Below are 13116 nucleotides of genomic sequence, written 5' to 3'. Positions count from 1 at the left end.
CAACACATGAAATTCATCTCTTCTACATAGAAAAGGCACGTATTGCGTTAATTTTATAATTTGGAGGAATGAATTATATTCTGCAGAGCTTCCTAATTACTGTGAAAGAAAAAGAGAAGAAGAAAAAGAAGAGTTTGTTATTTTAAATTGACACCAGGAACAGCTAAGGCAAATTTAATTCCAGGACCGAATTCTGGAAATTCAATTCGGATAATCCAAAACAGTGAGGATGGAGGAAGAAGCGATGACTTGTCTTATTAGTGTCATCTAAAATTACTGAGTCCTCTCCAAAGCTCTGCTTATTGAGTATACGAGAGACAGCCTACCACATCTGCAAAAGATGTCTGGCATAGAGATTAGAAGTCCAGGAGCGGCCTGGTTTGCATCCCACCTCTGAATGACCTTCCCTGCCTCACTACCCCCATCCAAATCTCCCTTAAATACCTTTACAGTACACAGAAACACAAACCAACGTTCCCACCACCAACAGATGCCTACAAGTACCTATTTCACGTGCAGATTAGCACTATTTTGCTACTCTTGTATTCGATTGCCTAAGATTCTCAATGTAAACAGCATCGTTTTTTATTAACCATCTTCCCCTTGGGAATAACACCAGCACGTCCCTTTTTATAAAATGTCCCAACTCTTCTGACCTTCATTTAAGTAAGAAGTATTCCATATACCAATAAAGAGTAACAATAGAATCAAGAGGAAATAGTGACAGAATGTTTAGCATATTTAAATCTTTTTTCCCCTAAAATTATTGTCTAGACTAAAAAAAATAAAACAACACAGCAAGCAGCATTATTTCCTGTATCAAAAACGCAAGCGTAGGCACACTTTGCCTAAATGCTTTGATTCAGATTCCAGATACAGCAATTCAGCACATCTATTCATATAATAAATGTGTCAAAATTTTCATTTTAACTGTTACCCAATTTGAGATTAACGGAAAATACAAAACGCGTTTTGTCAAGGCTCCAATGTTGTTATTTGGTCTCCTACGACTACACAACTTTTTGGGGAAAAGAAAGCAAAATGTCACGCTGACTTTGGCACAAGTGATTGATGGATATTTGAAGAATTGTTTCCTGAAGATGTGAAATAGCAACTCCTTTCCCTGCCCTACCAGGGATATTCAAGCGTCACTTCAGGCAAGTGGAATACAGCCACGAACAAACATGAAAAAGCCTTCTTTTTCAGAGATAGTTGAAAAATTCTGTCATAGCCTCTGCCTTGTGTGTGGGAGTTGTGTAATAATGGTTAATACAATAATTCAAGGCATTTATAGTGCACCTACACAGCGCAGGGAGATTAGGCCGTTGCTGCTGTGAAGGGCAGGTGTAACAGCGAGGCTTAGCGGCATCCCAAATTTCATATCTGCAGGTAGAACATTTAATAAAACAGGAAAACAAACCCACAAGCCCCCTAAAGCCAACACCTGGAGCACCTCAAGGAGGCACACAGCCTAATTCTGGCAGCCCAGGAGGGATTTTAGCAGGCGTAAACCCGCTATTTCTTTTAATTCCGTTATGTTTACACGCTTACCCGTGCAATTTGGGTCCCTGCCACTGTGCACATAAAGCCGGCCGTGTTGCCGTGTCACTTACACACGAAAGCAGGGGAATGACCTCTGGCGAGAAGAGAAATTAATTGGAACCGGCTCCAAGCGACCCCAAAAGCCTACAAATGACCCCAAAACAACCCTACAACCACCCCGCCCCACTGACAAGCAGCAAGACCCCCACGGCGCCCTAAAACGAACCCCAGGACTATGAGCAGCCCCTTAGCCCCCTGGTTACGAGAGGGGACCCCCTAAACCCAGGGGAAAATCCCCTAAATCTGCCCCCGTACCCCTCAGGACGGGTCCCCCCCTCAGCCTCAGCCCGACCCGGGGCAGGTGCCGGCACCTCAGCAGCTGCCTGCGACACCCCGCCCCGCCAGCGGGGAAGGACCGCGCTGCGAGGCTGTTTGCACGCTGCCTGTCTTTTCCTCTCCTCCCAACCTTAAAAAATAAACAAAGCGATCTTTCTTTTTTTAAATTTTTTCCCCAGGTTCGTCAATTTTGCGCTAAGAACGTCACGGCACTGGGTTGTGAGGAGGGGGGGGGGGATGTTGAGGGGCGGCTTCAGGCGTCAGCTCGCGCAGCCCGGCGGCGGGGGCCTCCTTCCCTCAGCGCCCTGAGGTGCGCGGCGGCGGCGGAGGGGGCACGGCTCGGCTCGGTTTGGCTCGGCTCGGTTCATGTGAGTGCTGCCGAGCCAGCCCGGCTCGGCACGGCCCGAGTTTCCCTGCTAAAAGGTGGTTTCGTGTCCCCAGAGCGGTCCCAGCATGGCCCCGGGGCCGCCCCTCGCCGCCGCCCTGGGGCCGCGTCATGGCGCCGAGCGCGGGGGTGGTGTTGTGGGGCCGCCGGGGGGCTGCGGGGTTTGGGGATTGGGGTTGGGGTTTTTGGGGTTTTGGGGAAAGGTGAGGTCGCCCTGCTGGGGTAGGGGGGTGTGGAAGTGGTGGTGGGCTCGCCATGGCTTCGTTTGAGCGAGGGGTTGGGGTTTGGAGAGGAGTTGTGGTGTTTGTAATGATACACTATGAATATATGGTCGTTGTGGTGGTGTACAGGCTTCAGTGGGTGAGAGCTGGCATCGCCTTGCTTTTGGTCTCTCCACAGGCTCGTAGCTCTGTGGGGAAGCATAAATGGGGTGAGAGGGATGGGCTGGTGGCTTATTGCTCCTCAGGTTACGTTAGCAGCCCCCAACCCATCATCGTGTCATTGCACTGAGTTGAACACTGCAAAACAAGGAAAAACTGGCTGCAGAATAAGTACGAAGTTATCCTAGTGTTTCCTGCTCTTTCTGTTCCTCAAAGTCTGATTTTTATATACGTTTTTTTTTTAATGTCCTCCTTTCCTCTCACAGGTATTTGCGTTTCAGGGTACGCTTGGCATGAATTCTGTGTTAACTCAAAGCAGTAGCGATGAAATACAGCATCCCGCTTCTGCAGGCTCTTTTCATCCACTTACTGTGTTATTCCCCAGTTAAATTTAAATAATTATACATTATTTGAGGACCTATTGAAAAGGAAACCACATATTTGTAAAAACAGCACCAAAGTCCTAAAAAGTAGAAATGCTTGATTTTTTTTTTTTAAGTTAGGACTGAAGTAGAAAGTAAATAATAATAATAATAATGATAATAATTGTTTTCATTATTCTGCAGTGTATTGAGATTCAGGACAATTGAAACAATTGTACTGTAGCTTTTAAAACAGTTTATAGAAACATTATAAAAATACTTTAAAATGTGTATGCGTTCATGATACAGCACGGTTGATCCTATAGCGCTGTGCTAGTTCATATTGTAAGGTAATAATATAAAAAATGGGAGGAAATAATCAGCTGAAGTGACTTTTGTATTCTTTCTGAAGCAACAGCCCACTCCTAAAGTCACTGCTCTTTGTAATTTTGTTGATTAGCAGGAGAACTAAATGGGACAAGCTTTGCTTTCTCAGCTCTGACCCCCAGTTCAGTGGAATAAAAAACTTTCAGATTACCTTACTCTGTTTCTATCTGAAAAAGGCCTGAGAAAGCAGCAGAGGTAGCTCGTATGTTTTGGAGGATGAGAACTCAAAAGCAATGGTACCAGGGTGAAGAGTGGATCTGAACTTGGCAAGAACAAGAACACATTCAGATGCAAAACAGAAGTTTTATCAAGAGCTGTCTAGCCTAAATCCCTCCTACTTAATAAGTAGTCTTCTTCAGGGTACTGGGCTTGAGTTTGGGGCTTTGTGTGGATTTGCTTTGAATTCCTTTGACCTATAAATACATCTTAGCAATGAATAATCCTGACTGTGACATGAATTCATGCTTCATGCAAGGAAAAAACGTCCCACTTCTGTTCTGGCCTCCATTTCATCCCATTTGTTTGGAAAATAGGGATCTGGTGTGAATAGTTAGCCAACACTTTGCTAGCTTTTTTGGGTTGAGTGCTGCGTTGGATTAGCTAGTTGGAAGATGTATTAAGTTTTCTTCTCATGTACACTGTGGAAATCCTGAATTTGGGAGGTGTGGGTACTCAGTGGCATGAGTAGAAGATAAATGAGTAAATTCTAGATGAATTGGAGAACATGACTGAATTTGGAAGATGGAAAGAGCACAATAAATGTCTAAAACTGGGATGAGAAATGTCTGTATAATAAGAGTGAGTGTAAAGCAGTTGTCATAAGGGAAAATGATCAAGTGTGCAGGAAGAGGAATCTGATTTCTGTCAATGTTTTTGAGCTTTCTCGTGGTTGCATGTCACAGCTGCCATGTAGAGATTTCATTGACATTTGTCTCTTCTATGGAAGTGTTTTCTAAAACGTAAAGAATTTCAAATACTAGGCAACACAGATAAAAGGAGTGGCCAGTGTAGAAGGCAGCTGCTAGGAACATCAGATGTGAGCCAAGCAAACAGCTTCTCCTGTTTCTTTCGCTGATACGAGTTCTGTGACTGGAGTCCAGCAGAGAAACTTGGTAACCCATTTAGTTTTCCTTCTAAACAGTTACCTGTATGGTTCTTGTTAACTCCACCAACGTACATTTCCCTTGTTAGATTTTCTATTGTACTTGCCCGTGGGAGCTGGGTGGGGGGATCAAAGTTTAGTTTTCATTTCCATGGTTACTTCAGTATGAAATAGCAGCAAGAATGTTCCTCTGATAGCTGTTTTTTCTCTCCAGTGTAGCCAAAGCCATCTTTACCTATTATTGAATACAGTCTCAAGTCTCAAAGCAGCCTGATGAACATAACTGTTTCTTTTTTTTTTTTTTTTTTTTAAATGCTTGGGAAAAATGCTTTTCTTCAAATAAATAAAGAAATTTCTTGAGCAAAAACTGAAAATTGATTTACTGACCAGGCTTGGTGACCACAGATCAGTAAGTCATCAGTGAGTTTTCCCAAATTCTTTTTTCCTGGAGAGTAAGAAAACAGAGTACCGCTGCGTTAGGAATTTCGAGGTACATTGCCAATGATTCATCTGGTTAGAATTAGTGCAAGTACCATAACCTACCTGCTGCTGCCTTAGACTTATAAAACATGGCTTAAGAGGACCTTGATGTTATTAGTTCTTGTCACGTGTCCCAAAATTTCCTTCTGTTCTTCCTGGCAGATGCTTATTTTAATAGTTCTTTTTTTTTTTAATAGTTCTTCTTAATAATTCTAATTTTTTATTATGGTCTGTGGAGGCTATGGGATCTCAGTCTGCTCCTATATTTTAGTTATTCAGACTGTAAGAATATATTCCTAATTTGTAACTTAAAATAAAGAAAATAAATTAGGAATTTTATGTGTCATCCATCATCATATGTTTCTCTGCTGCGTAGTAGGTACAGTGTAGAGTGACTATGTTAGTCTTGTAAGGCTGTCTGCTGCTGGTCTAGAAGCTGGCAAGAGAATTGTGGTGATACTTAAAAGAGGTAGCGAGAAAGATGTCACAATATTGCTGTCATCTTACTTGCACCATGCTCTTTGAGAGGTGCCCATTTGAAGAAAATCCAGGTGAAATTCCAGAAGAAAATAAAGGCACTAAAACTGTGCCTAATGGGGTCTGCTCTGTGATACAAGTGATAACTGGTGGCCTAGATTGTCCTCAGTTCTTGCTTGTGTATCTTCTCTCTGTCTTCTATTTCCTTACCAGCCAGTGCAATCTATGAAAAATAGTTGTCTTATCCAAACCAAGAGTGAGTTAGCATTCCTCTACCTGACTACACTACTATGGATAAAGTTGCTACAGCTCTAACATGAACTTTACAACCTGCTTCTCTTTCTTTGGGTTAAAAATTATGTTGTATAATAAAGACGTCAGTCAAGATAGAGATTAAGAGGAACTTAAGAAAAGGACTTTTTGGTGTGGATTATCTTTCAAATAAGTCTATTTAGCTTATTTTCAGCCAGGTCGGTCATCAGATGGCAAAGATACGTTGCTCTCCTGGTGTGCCCCACAGTGGGGGCTGCTGGTGGGCCTCTAGCGCTGCTGTCGATGGTCCAGGCCAATTTCTCCATCAGACTCAGGTCTGGAGAAGATGCTTGGTGCAAGGACTGTGCAACTTCTCCCTAAAGTTCCTATGATCTCTCCAGATTGCAAAACCGACCAAGTAAATAACAAATTGAGTTATACGTCAATTTCTTCAGAAGGAGTGTAAAATGAATATATTGATGTTTTATTTCCCAGGTGGTTTATTTTTCCTGCTTTTCACAGTTAGCGAATCTTTGTGTTTTGTTCTTCCAAGTTATCGCACTTGAATATGTGGAAAAATAATTACAAAGGCAGATTTGCTGCTGATTTTGAAAAGTTAAAACCCAGGGATATAAAAGAGGAAAAATATTTATTTTCTTAATGCTGGGTGTAAAGAAAAGACTTTAACAGAAGGGGAGCAAAAGATCTCAAGCTTGTTCTCATCTGTTCTACCTAAATTGCTTCTGGTACATTAGCCTAACCTGTTTTTAAAGCCTTCCAGTGATAGATGTTCCACAGCCTCCGTAGGCAATCTGTTCAGTCCTTTACTCTTGCTTGAAAGCTTTCCAAATGTCCAACTTAAATCTTCTTTGTTTTTTCCTGTCTGCAGTAGACCTGGTGAACAGTTTAGTCCTGTTCTCATACCAACTTCATTTGTGTTTGAAGAATGAGACCCCGTCTCCCATCTCTCTTCTACAGACTAAACAACTCTACCTCTTCCAAGCCTTTTGATCTCTTTTGAAGCGTCTTTGAAAAGCTGAGGGACAGGAAAGGAGAACCTGACCAAAAGCAAATCTGTGGCAATTGTGAGGGGTCTGCAGTATGCGTGAGGGCCGTGGGAATATTGCTTGGGAGGCCTCTTGAGTAGCTGAAAGATTTTGTCTGTGATAAAGTGTGGCTAGAAAGTATTCCTGGCTTGTCTTTCCTTTCTTTCCTCCTGTCTCCTTCTTTTCTAGGGAAGTTACAACCTTGAAGAGATTTTTGTTTTTCAGCTGAGGAACACAGCAGGAGAACAGATTCCCAGATAAGAACTCGTTCCCTAGTGTATTTCTGGTGTGGTCTTAAGTAAACGTACTCATTAGTTGATGTTCTGTGTTTTAAGCCATAAATACTTTTAACAGTGAACTCACTAACAGGCATGGGACACTTTTCAAGCAGGTGTTTCCATCTTGAGAATGTAACCTCTGTGGTTCTGATCAGTGAAATACATCTAATAGAACAGGAGAAAGCACTTCTGCAACATAGTGAAAACGTGCTGCTGGTTTTCATGGATATCATGGCTCTGCTCTGAGTACTTTGAGATTGTCACCGTGTTGCTCTGAGTACTGCTAAAGTGACCGAGCACCTTGTCTCAGCATGCTCTGTACTTCTCCCAAATGCTTATAACTAAAGCATGGCTCAGTATTTGGGACAGGTTGTCGCTGTGGTTTTAGGCATGGCGATTGCTGCCACTCCTGCTGAGAGAATTCAGCATGCAGAATTCTGCTCAGTTTTCAAGGGGACAGCTGCTTATAACACCGGTCATGACCTTCTCCTGGATGATGTTCTGTAATATCACGTAATGGCACAACACAGACATACACACCCAAAAGTTTAATTTACATTTTTTTTTCTAAATGCTTTTGTTGACATACTTTTCTAGAGAAACCATCAGGACCGACAGGTGGTGGCTGTTTCAGATTTTAGTGTCCTCTTACTTTTGTATCACTTGTTCATGGACTAGTTTGCAATTTCAGTTTTCAGCACTTTTAAATTACTTGGCCAGCTCAAGTGATACAGATGGGGACTGAAGAAGAGCCATTCAATCACTTGTTTGTTCCTTCCTGAACTATTTGTTTTGCTATGACAATTAATCTCCACCCATTCTAATGCTGCTGCTCACAGGCTAATATTGAGCTGCATTAGCAGCAGCGTGTGACCACCAAGGGATTTGTTTCTGCATCACGGTGTGTATTCTTTTTGAATGTCCTTGGCTCCTGACCTCCTCTGTAACTCAGCAAATCTTGCTTCCTAACATGGGATCGGGGCAGGAGCAAGGAGATAAAATTAGCTGAGATAATAGGTCATCAAAATCAGCTGGGATATAAGAGGTCATCTTCGTGAATCATCTTTCCTTTGAAGTCTTGCGCCAAAGCAAGTGTTTCGCTCCCAGTGTTTTGCTTGTGTGCTTGCGGTTTGTCTTGTTTCATTCGGAGACACTGAGCAGGGGGTGCTTATCCTGCAAGCCTTTGGTGCCCACTCTTAATGTGGCCATTCTCAATAAAGGTGTGAGTAAATGGATTGGTGAGGCAGTCGTCTCTGCCTGTGGAGATGAAGGATAAGGTTTTTCTTCAGTGATGTTTACAGCCTAGAGAGTTGTTACAGTTTGAAATTGTTCTATTTTGATGATTAACACATCATTGGAGATCCTTCACAGCAGCTATAATCACTTGTTGACGTTTGCCATTTCTAAAGAAAATGGCTTAGATACCTTAATGAAACGAAAATTTCATAGAACCCCTCTATGCTCTTTTACTTTTTAGAGAGAAATTCCAGAGAAAAGCCATCTTCTGCTAACCTAGCTCTTATATTTTAGGTCACACTCCACAGCTTTGTACAAAATTCACAAGCTCTTATCCTAACTTTATGTAACTTAACAGCCTAGAAACTGCTCTTGCACTCCAAAACCAAAAAACTATAGGGAGAAGCTTAAACTAGCACTGATACTGGAAAGCAACATATACCGTATTTAATCACCATTGGTTAAACCCAATTCACGTATAAAAATCCATTCTTCTTTCCGTGAAATGCTGGGGACAAAAACCTGACAGATTCTGTGCTGGATTAGAGGAAAATTGAATTCCTCTCATAACTGCCTCCCTGGTGTGTTGTCTCACATCCTAATTATCTGCAAGCAGACAGATTCTGAGATGCTTTTTACATTTGAAAGCAGTTGGCAATGCATAAAACATCTTTAAAAACTGCCTTGAGTTAGCAAATCTTTTCTTGAGATCATTTGGTACGATGTTTTGGCATAAAACTTCCCATTACGGGAGACTTTTTATTTCCATTTCCTTCTCATCAGGAGCTTTCCCAACATAACCTCCGCTGTGTCCGAATTGATAGTTTAAAGATTAGCCTCTTACTTCGGGACCCTCTCGGAAACGATCCATGGCTATTGGATCTAGTTTCCATCCCGGAGTGTTTCTCGATTGCAGTTTAATATACAGCTTTGTAGTGGGATCTCATTTCAGAGTGAAGATAAGTGAGCAAATCGCTTCAGCAGCTCAGTTGGCCGGGGCAGCTCGGGGCTGCAGGTCCCGCAGGAGCGTGTGTGTTTGCTCATGGCATGGAGGAGGCTCTGCACGGGGCTTAGCAGCAGCTGCTCTGGAGCAAAGGCCCTAAGTTCACGCACTGGCTTGTCCTCCTGGCAGCTCTGAAACCTTCTGTGTGAAGCGGGCTGGTAATTGGGAACAGTCGCACCCTGAGGAAGTCGCCATTGCCAGCTAGGATATGACACTGAATTGTACATCAGGGAAATTAATCTGGTCTTAGGGGTTGAATTACCCTGCTCCATCGCAGTGGGTAAGTGATTTCACATCCATATGACCATCTATAAAATAACACTAACGATAAGAACTCCGATGTGGTGTTTGCCTTCGCTCATATAACCTTTAGCTTCTCCATAATGAAATTTTACCGAGAACTTACCTGCAGGTTTGCATCTTTGAAAATGTTAAAACAAGTTACTGTAGTTGAAAATAATTGTTTTTAAGCTGCTGTATTTTCAATAGAATAATTTGGAATACAATGAAAGCATCATTTGGCTCAATGTGTTGTAAATGCTGGAAACAAAAGCAGCTTTGACCCCGTAGGTGAAATACAGCTATTCCCTGAAAGCTGTTTGGAGGATTTTACCTAGTGGCTGGTGTAAGTGCCTTCCACGTCCATGATGAATACAAAAGGTTTTCTGTTTGTTTTGCTCTGTGCAAATGTAGGATTTAAGAGGGAGAAGTCATTTACATCCTAAAAGTCTTAAAAACTCTGATCCTCTCGAAAGGCAATAATTACAAGACTGCTTACTGTTTTGGTACAAGGCTGCTTACTTTTTTGGTACCATTAAAAGATACAATATTGCTGTGTTTTATTGTAAAGGGTGCTCAAATATTTATAGGTGATAGGGTTCAGAAATTTCCTGAGACTGACGGACTATTCACTCAGAAACCATGTTGGTCTGAACTGTGTCAGGACAAGTCTAGTTACTGCTGAGTGTAGTTACTTTGAAAAAGGATTATCGAGTGCTCATAAAACCAGATCTTTAGTAACTCTGACCTCCCTATTTTAGATCTCTTTGGTACCAGCACATGAGCATTTTTGTGAGAAAGTAGCTCATGAATACCCGCAACATTAAATTGACAGAGGAAAATAGATGGGGGCACTGTCCTGTAAGAGCCGAGTTGCACAAGAGAAGCTAGAAGGTACTCCAAGAAACTCTTGGTGTTCCCCTCCAGTTTAGAATATAGAATATAACTGAGGCCTTTCACCAACTAGCAAAGTCTTCATTTGCAGAAATAGAAAGCTACTGAAAACTCTTCTTCAGAGTTCTTTCATTGCTACAGGGAAGAATGCTCTGCAGGTTTCAGCTGCATGTAAGTTAAAATAATTGATTCAAAAGGGAGAATAGTTAGTCAGCTACAATATGTAGTAGCTATCTTTGGAGATTTCTTAGATACTTGGTAGGAATTTTAAGTCTCTTCTCTGTATATGTGATTAAAGGAGACACCTGTGCTTCGGCCCTGATGCCCGGGATGTGAAGTGCTATGTGCTGTGGGAACACGCTTTTCAAGAGACACGTGACTGCTGCTGGGATTAGTTGCTGTCAGCCTGCTTCAAATTTAAAAGTTAATTCTGGCTTTTCACTCTACAGCTGAATAATTAATTTTCTCTGCATGGGCTCAGTTAGTATCTTTATGAAAGATCATCATTAAAATACTGTCCTGCTGTATCAAGTGATTAAATTCATCTCTGGAAAGTGCAGTTGTCTGTATGATGAATGAACCAGGGAAGCTGAATGTGTGTGGGAGGGTTTAGCTTAGGGAACTACGATCCTGTGACTGCAGGTTCAAAGGTCTGCAAGGACTGCTTTTCTCTTTAAAGGCAGCTTTCTTGCTCCCCATTAAGTGATGTTTGCCATTGCCCCTGCGCTGATTACACACAGACGTGCACACGCATGCACGCACATCTTCAAGTTTAATTTTCTTCAGCCTTTATTTGGCTCCCATAAAGAAGAGCTAAAGTTTCTGCCTCAGTAAATACTAGCAATTGTTAGTGCAGTTGTAGTTTGAGACCGCTGATCCTCCTGCTGTACCATCTGCATGATGTCTGCTGGATGCTTTTGTGAATGAATAAGGATTATTTTTAACCTCTGTGCTTGCCTTTGCTGAACAGTTAAATCCTGCTTTGTCTTAGCACTGCTCCAAGATACTGCTTCTACGTGTAGAAAAACTGACACTAATTAAAAGTCAAGATTTTCAAGATTCCCTTTTAATGGGGAATTTTAAAATAAACATTAAACGTAAATTTAAAAATAAACATTTTCTCTTTTTATGACTGCTGTTCATGTTCTTAATTAAGCAGGTAGCGTGAACACTTGCTTTTTTAGGATAAAGTTACAGAAAACAACAAAAATATCCAAGAAATGGTGTTCTACTTGATATGAACAGGTGGCAGAAGAAGAACCGGAACTGCAGTGAAATCCATCTGATTTACGGGTGCTTCACGGTGTAGCTATGACAGTAACCTAAAGCTTTCACTCCGCGGAAAAGCCCCGGAGGATGAAGAGCAGTACAGATTCTTCGAGTTCTTCCGTGGCATATGCTGACCCTGCAGGCTTGTCCAGATGCAGCTGAGTCCACTTATGTTTCTGAACCTAGAAGCACGTGTGTGTGTCTGTAATTGTGAAGTCTGTCACCTGTCAAGGAAGTTTTATAGGGATACTTTGAGGCATACGTGTCAGCTACTTTTTTTTTTTTTAATTCAGTGGTATCCACTGGATACACCACCGTTCTTCGGAAAGCTAAGCTTTTATAAATAATTGAAAAAACTGTAAAAGAACTGGATATAAGCTTTTTGTTCCAAAGAGCTGGATGCATTTGGGGTTTGGAAATCTTTGCTTGAGGTCAAGGAAACAAGGCACCGTGCTGGAGGTGGTGTATCTTTTCCATCGCAGGAGTTATGTAAGAATTCCTTCTGCACGTGGTGATGGTTTACGGTACGATTCTTACAGTGCTATTAAAATATTAATGCGGTGGGAGCCAAAAGATACTCTGCTGAAAAAATACAGGAGGTTGGCCAACTGTTCTGGCATGGGAGCTGCTGCTTAAATTTCAGAGTGCGCTGTAAAGCACAACCAGATGAACCCGCTGAACTTCCAGCAGACCTGGCAGCTGTGGTGGGCGCACAGCTTGTCGAGGCTGAAGTTGAGCAGTGCAAAGACGTGGCTTTCCTTCAGCTGTGCTCTGAGCCACCCAAGCGTTACTGGGCACTCCTCTCCCATTAGTAAATTAAGCTTCATGTAGCTTTGTATCCTGTCTTTGTTACTGACAATTTTTTGGTAGCCACAAAGAATTTTGTCACAAGCCTGATCCAAATCTCATGACTTTTGCCTTAGCCTGGCCAGAACTCCTAATAGTCGTGTCTCTGCTTTTAGTGCTTTGGTGTCCTCTCAGAGGTTGGAAGGAGCACAAAGTTCATTTGGAGTTGGGCTGAGACAAGTAGTGGTAATAGAAACACCAACCTGAGTACAAATTTAGCACAGGCTTACAGACCAAGTCTAAATGAAGTTGCAAGTGCTCGTCACTTTCCTTAAGCCTTTGAATGCCGTAGCTGTTTTGTATTTAGATGTGATGCACTTAATTAATGTTGAAGCATCTACTAAATCCTGAAATGCGAACTTGAGCAAAATATTAAAATTTTTTTTTTCTGTTTCTAATGATTTCTACCATACAGTTCTAAAAGATGTGTTTGCATTCAAATGAAGGCTGCCGTCATACTCTTAAAGAATCTCGTGCTTCTGCTTTCATTCGTTATAATAAATAACTGACACATTTCTTCAGGCAGTCCTTGTTATAGATCGGACTTTGCTTGTCCCATTAT

The 13116-nt window shown here is 41.9% G+C and overlaps 2 protein-coding genes across 7 annotated transcripts in view; one reads left to right on the top strand and one right to left on the bottom strand.

Annotated features, from left to right (window-relative positions):
• Nucleotides 1-1943, bottom strand: part of TBCK (TBC1 domain containing kinase) — a 103705-nt gene extending 101762 nt beyond the window's left edge. For 3 of the 4 annotated variants that reach the window (XM_032186572.1, XM_032186575.1, XM_032186574.1), the window contains exons 1-2: nt 1858-1929; nt 1552-1636 (exon numbers count right to left, since the gene is read on the bottom strand). The gene's annotated coding sequence lies outside the window, so the exon portion shown is untranslated. Of the gene's footprint in view, nt 1-1551; nt 1637-1857 lie in introns of all 4 variants that reach the window. The other variant, XM_032186573.1, reaches the window with a different exon arrangement.
• A 227-nt stretch (nt 1944-2170) lies between these two features.
• AIMP1 (aminoacyl tRNA synthetase complex interacting multifunctional protein 1) overlaps nt 2171-13116 on the top strand; it is a 32906-nt gene continuing 21960 nt past the window's right edge. Inside the window, exon 1 of one of the 3 annotated variants that reach the window (XM_032186917.1) lies at nt 2171-2246. In XM_032186917.1, the coding sequence (XP_032042808.1) occupies nt 2245-2246 (2 nt within the window). In that variant the 5' untranslated portion in view covers nt 2171-2244. Of the gene's footprint in view, nt 2302-9204; nt 9547-13116 lie in introns of those variants that run through there. The other 2 variants (XM_032186919.1, XM_032186918.1) reach the window with 2 other exon arrangements.

The sequence above is a fragment of the Aythya fuligula genome, chromosome 4 (assembly GCF_009819795.1).
Source record: "Aythya fuligula isolate bAytFul2 chromosome 4, bAytFul2.pri, whole genome shotgun sequence".
Lineage (NCBI taxonomy): Eukaryota > Metazoa > Chordata > Aves > Anseriformes > Anatidae > Aythya > Aythya fuligula.
Note: the sequence above shows the minus strand (reverse complement) of the source record. Positions and strands in the feature narration are given on the sequence as shown.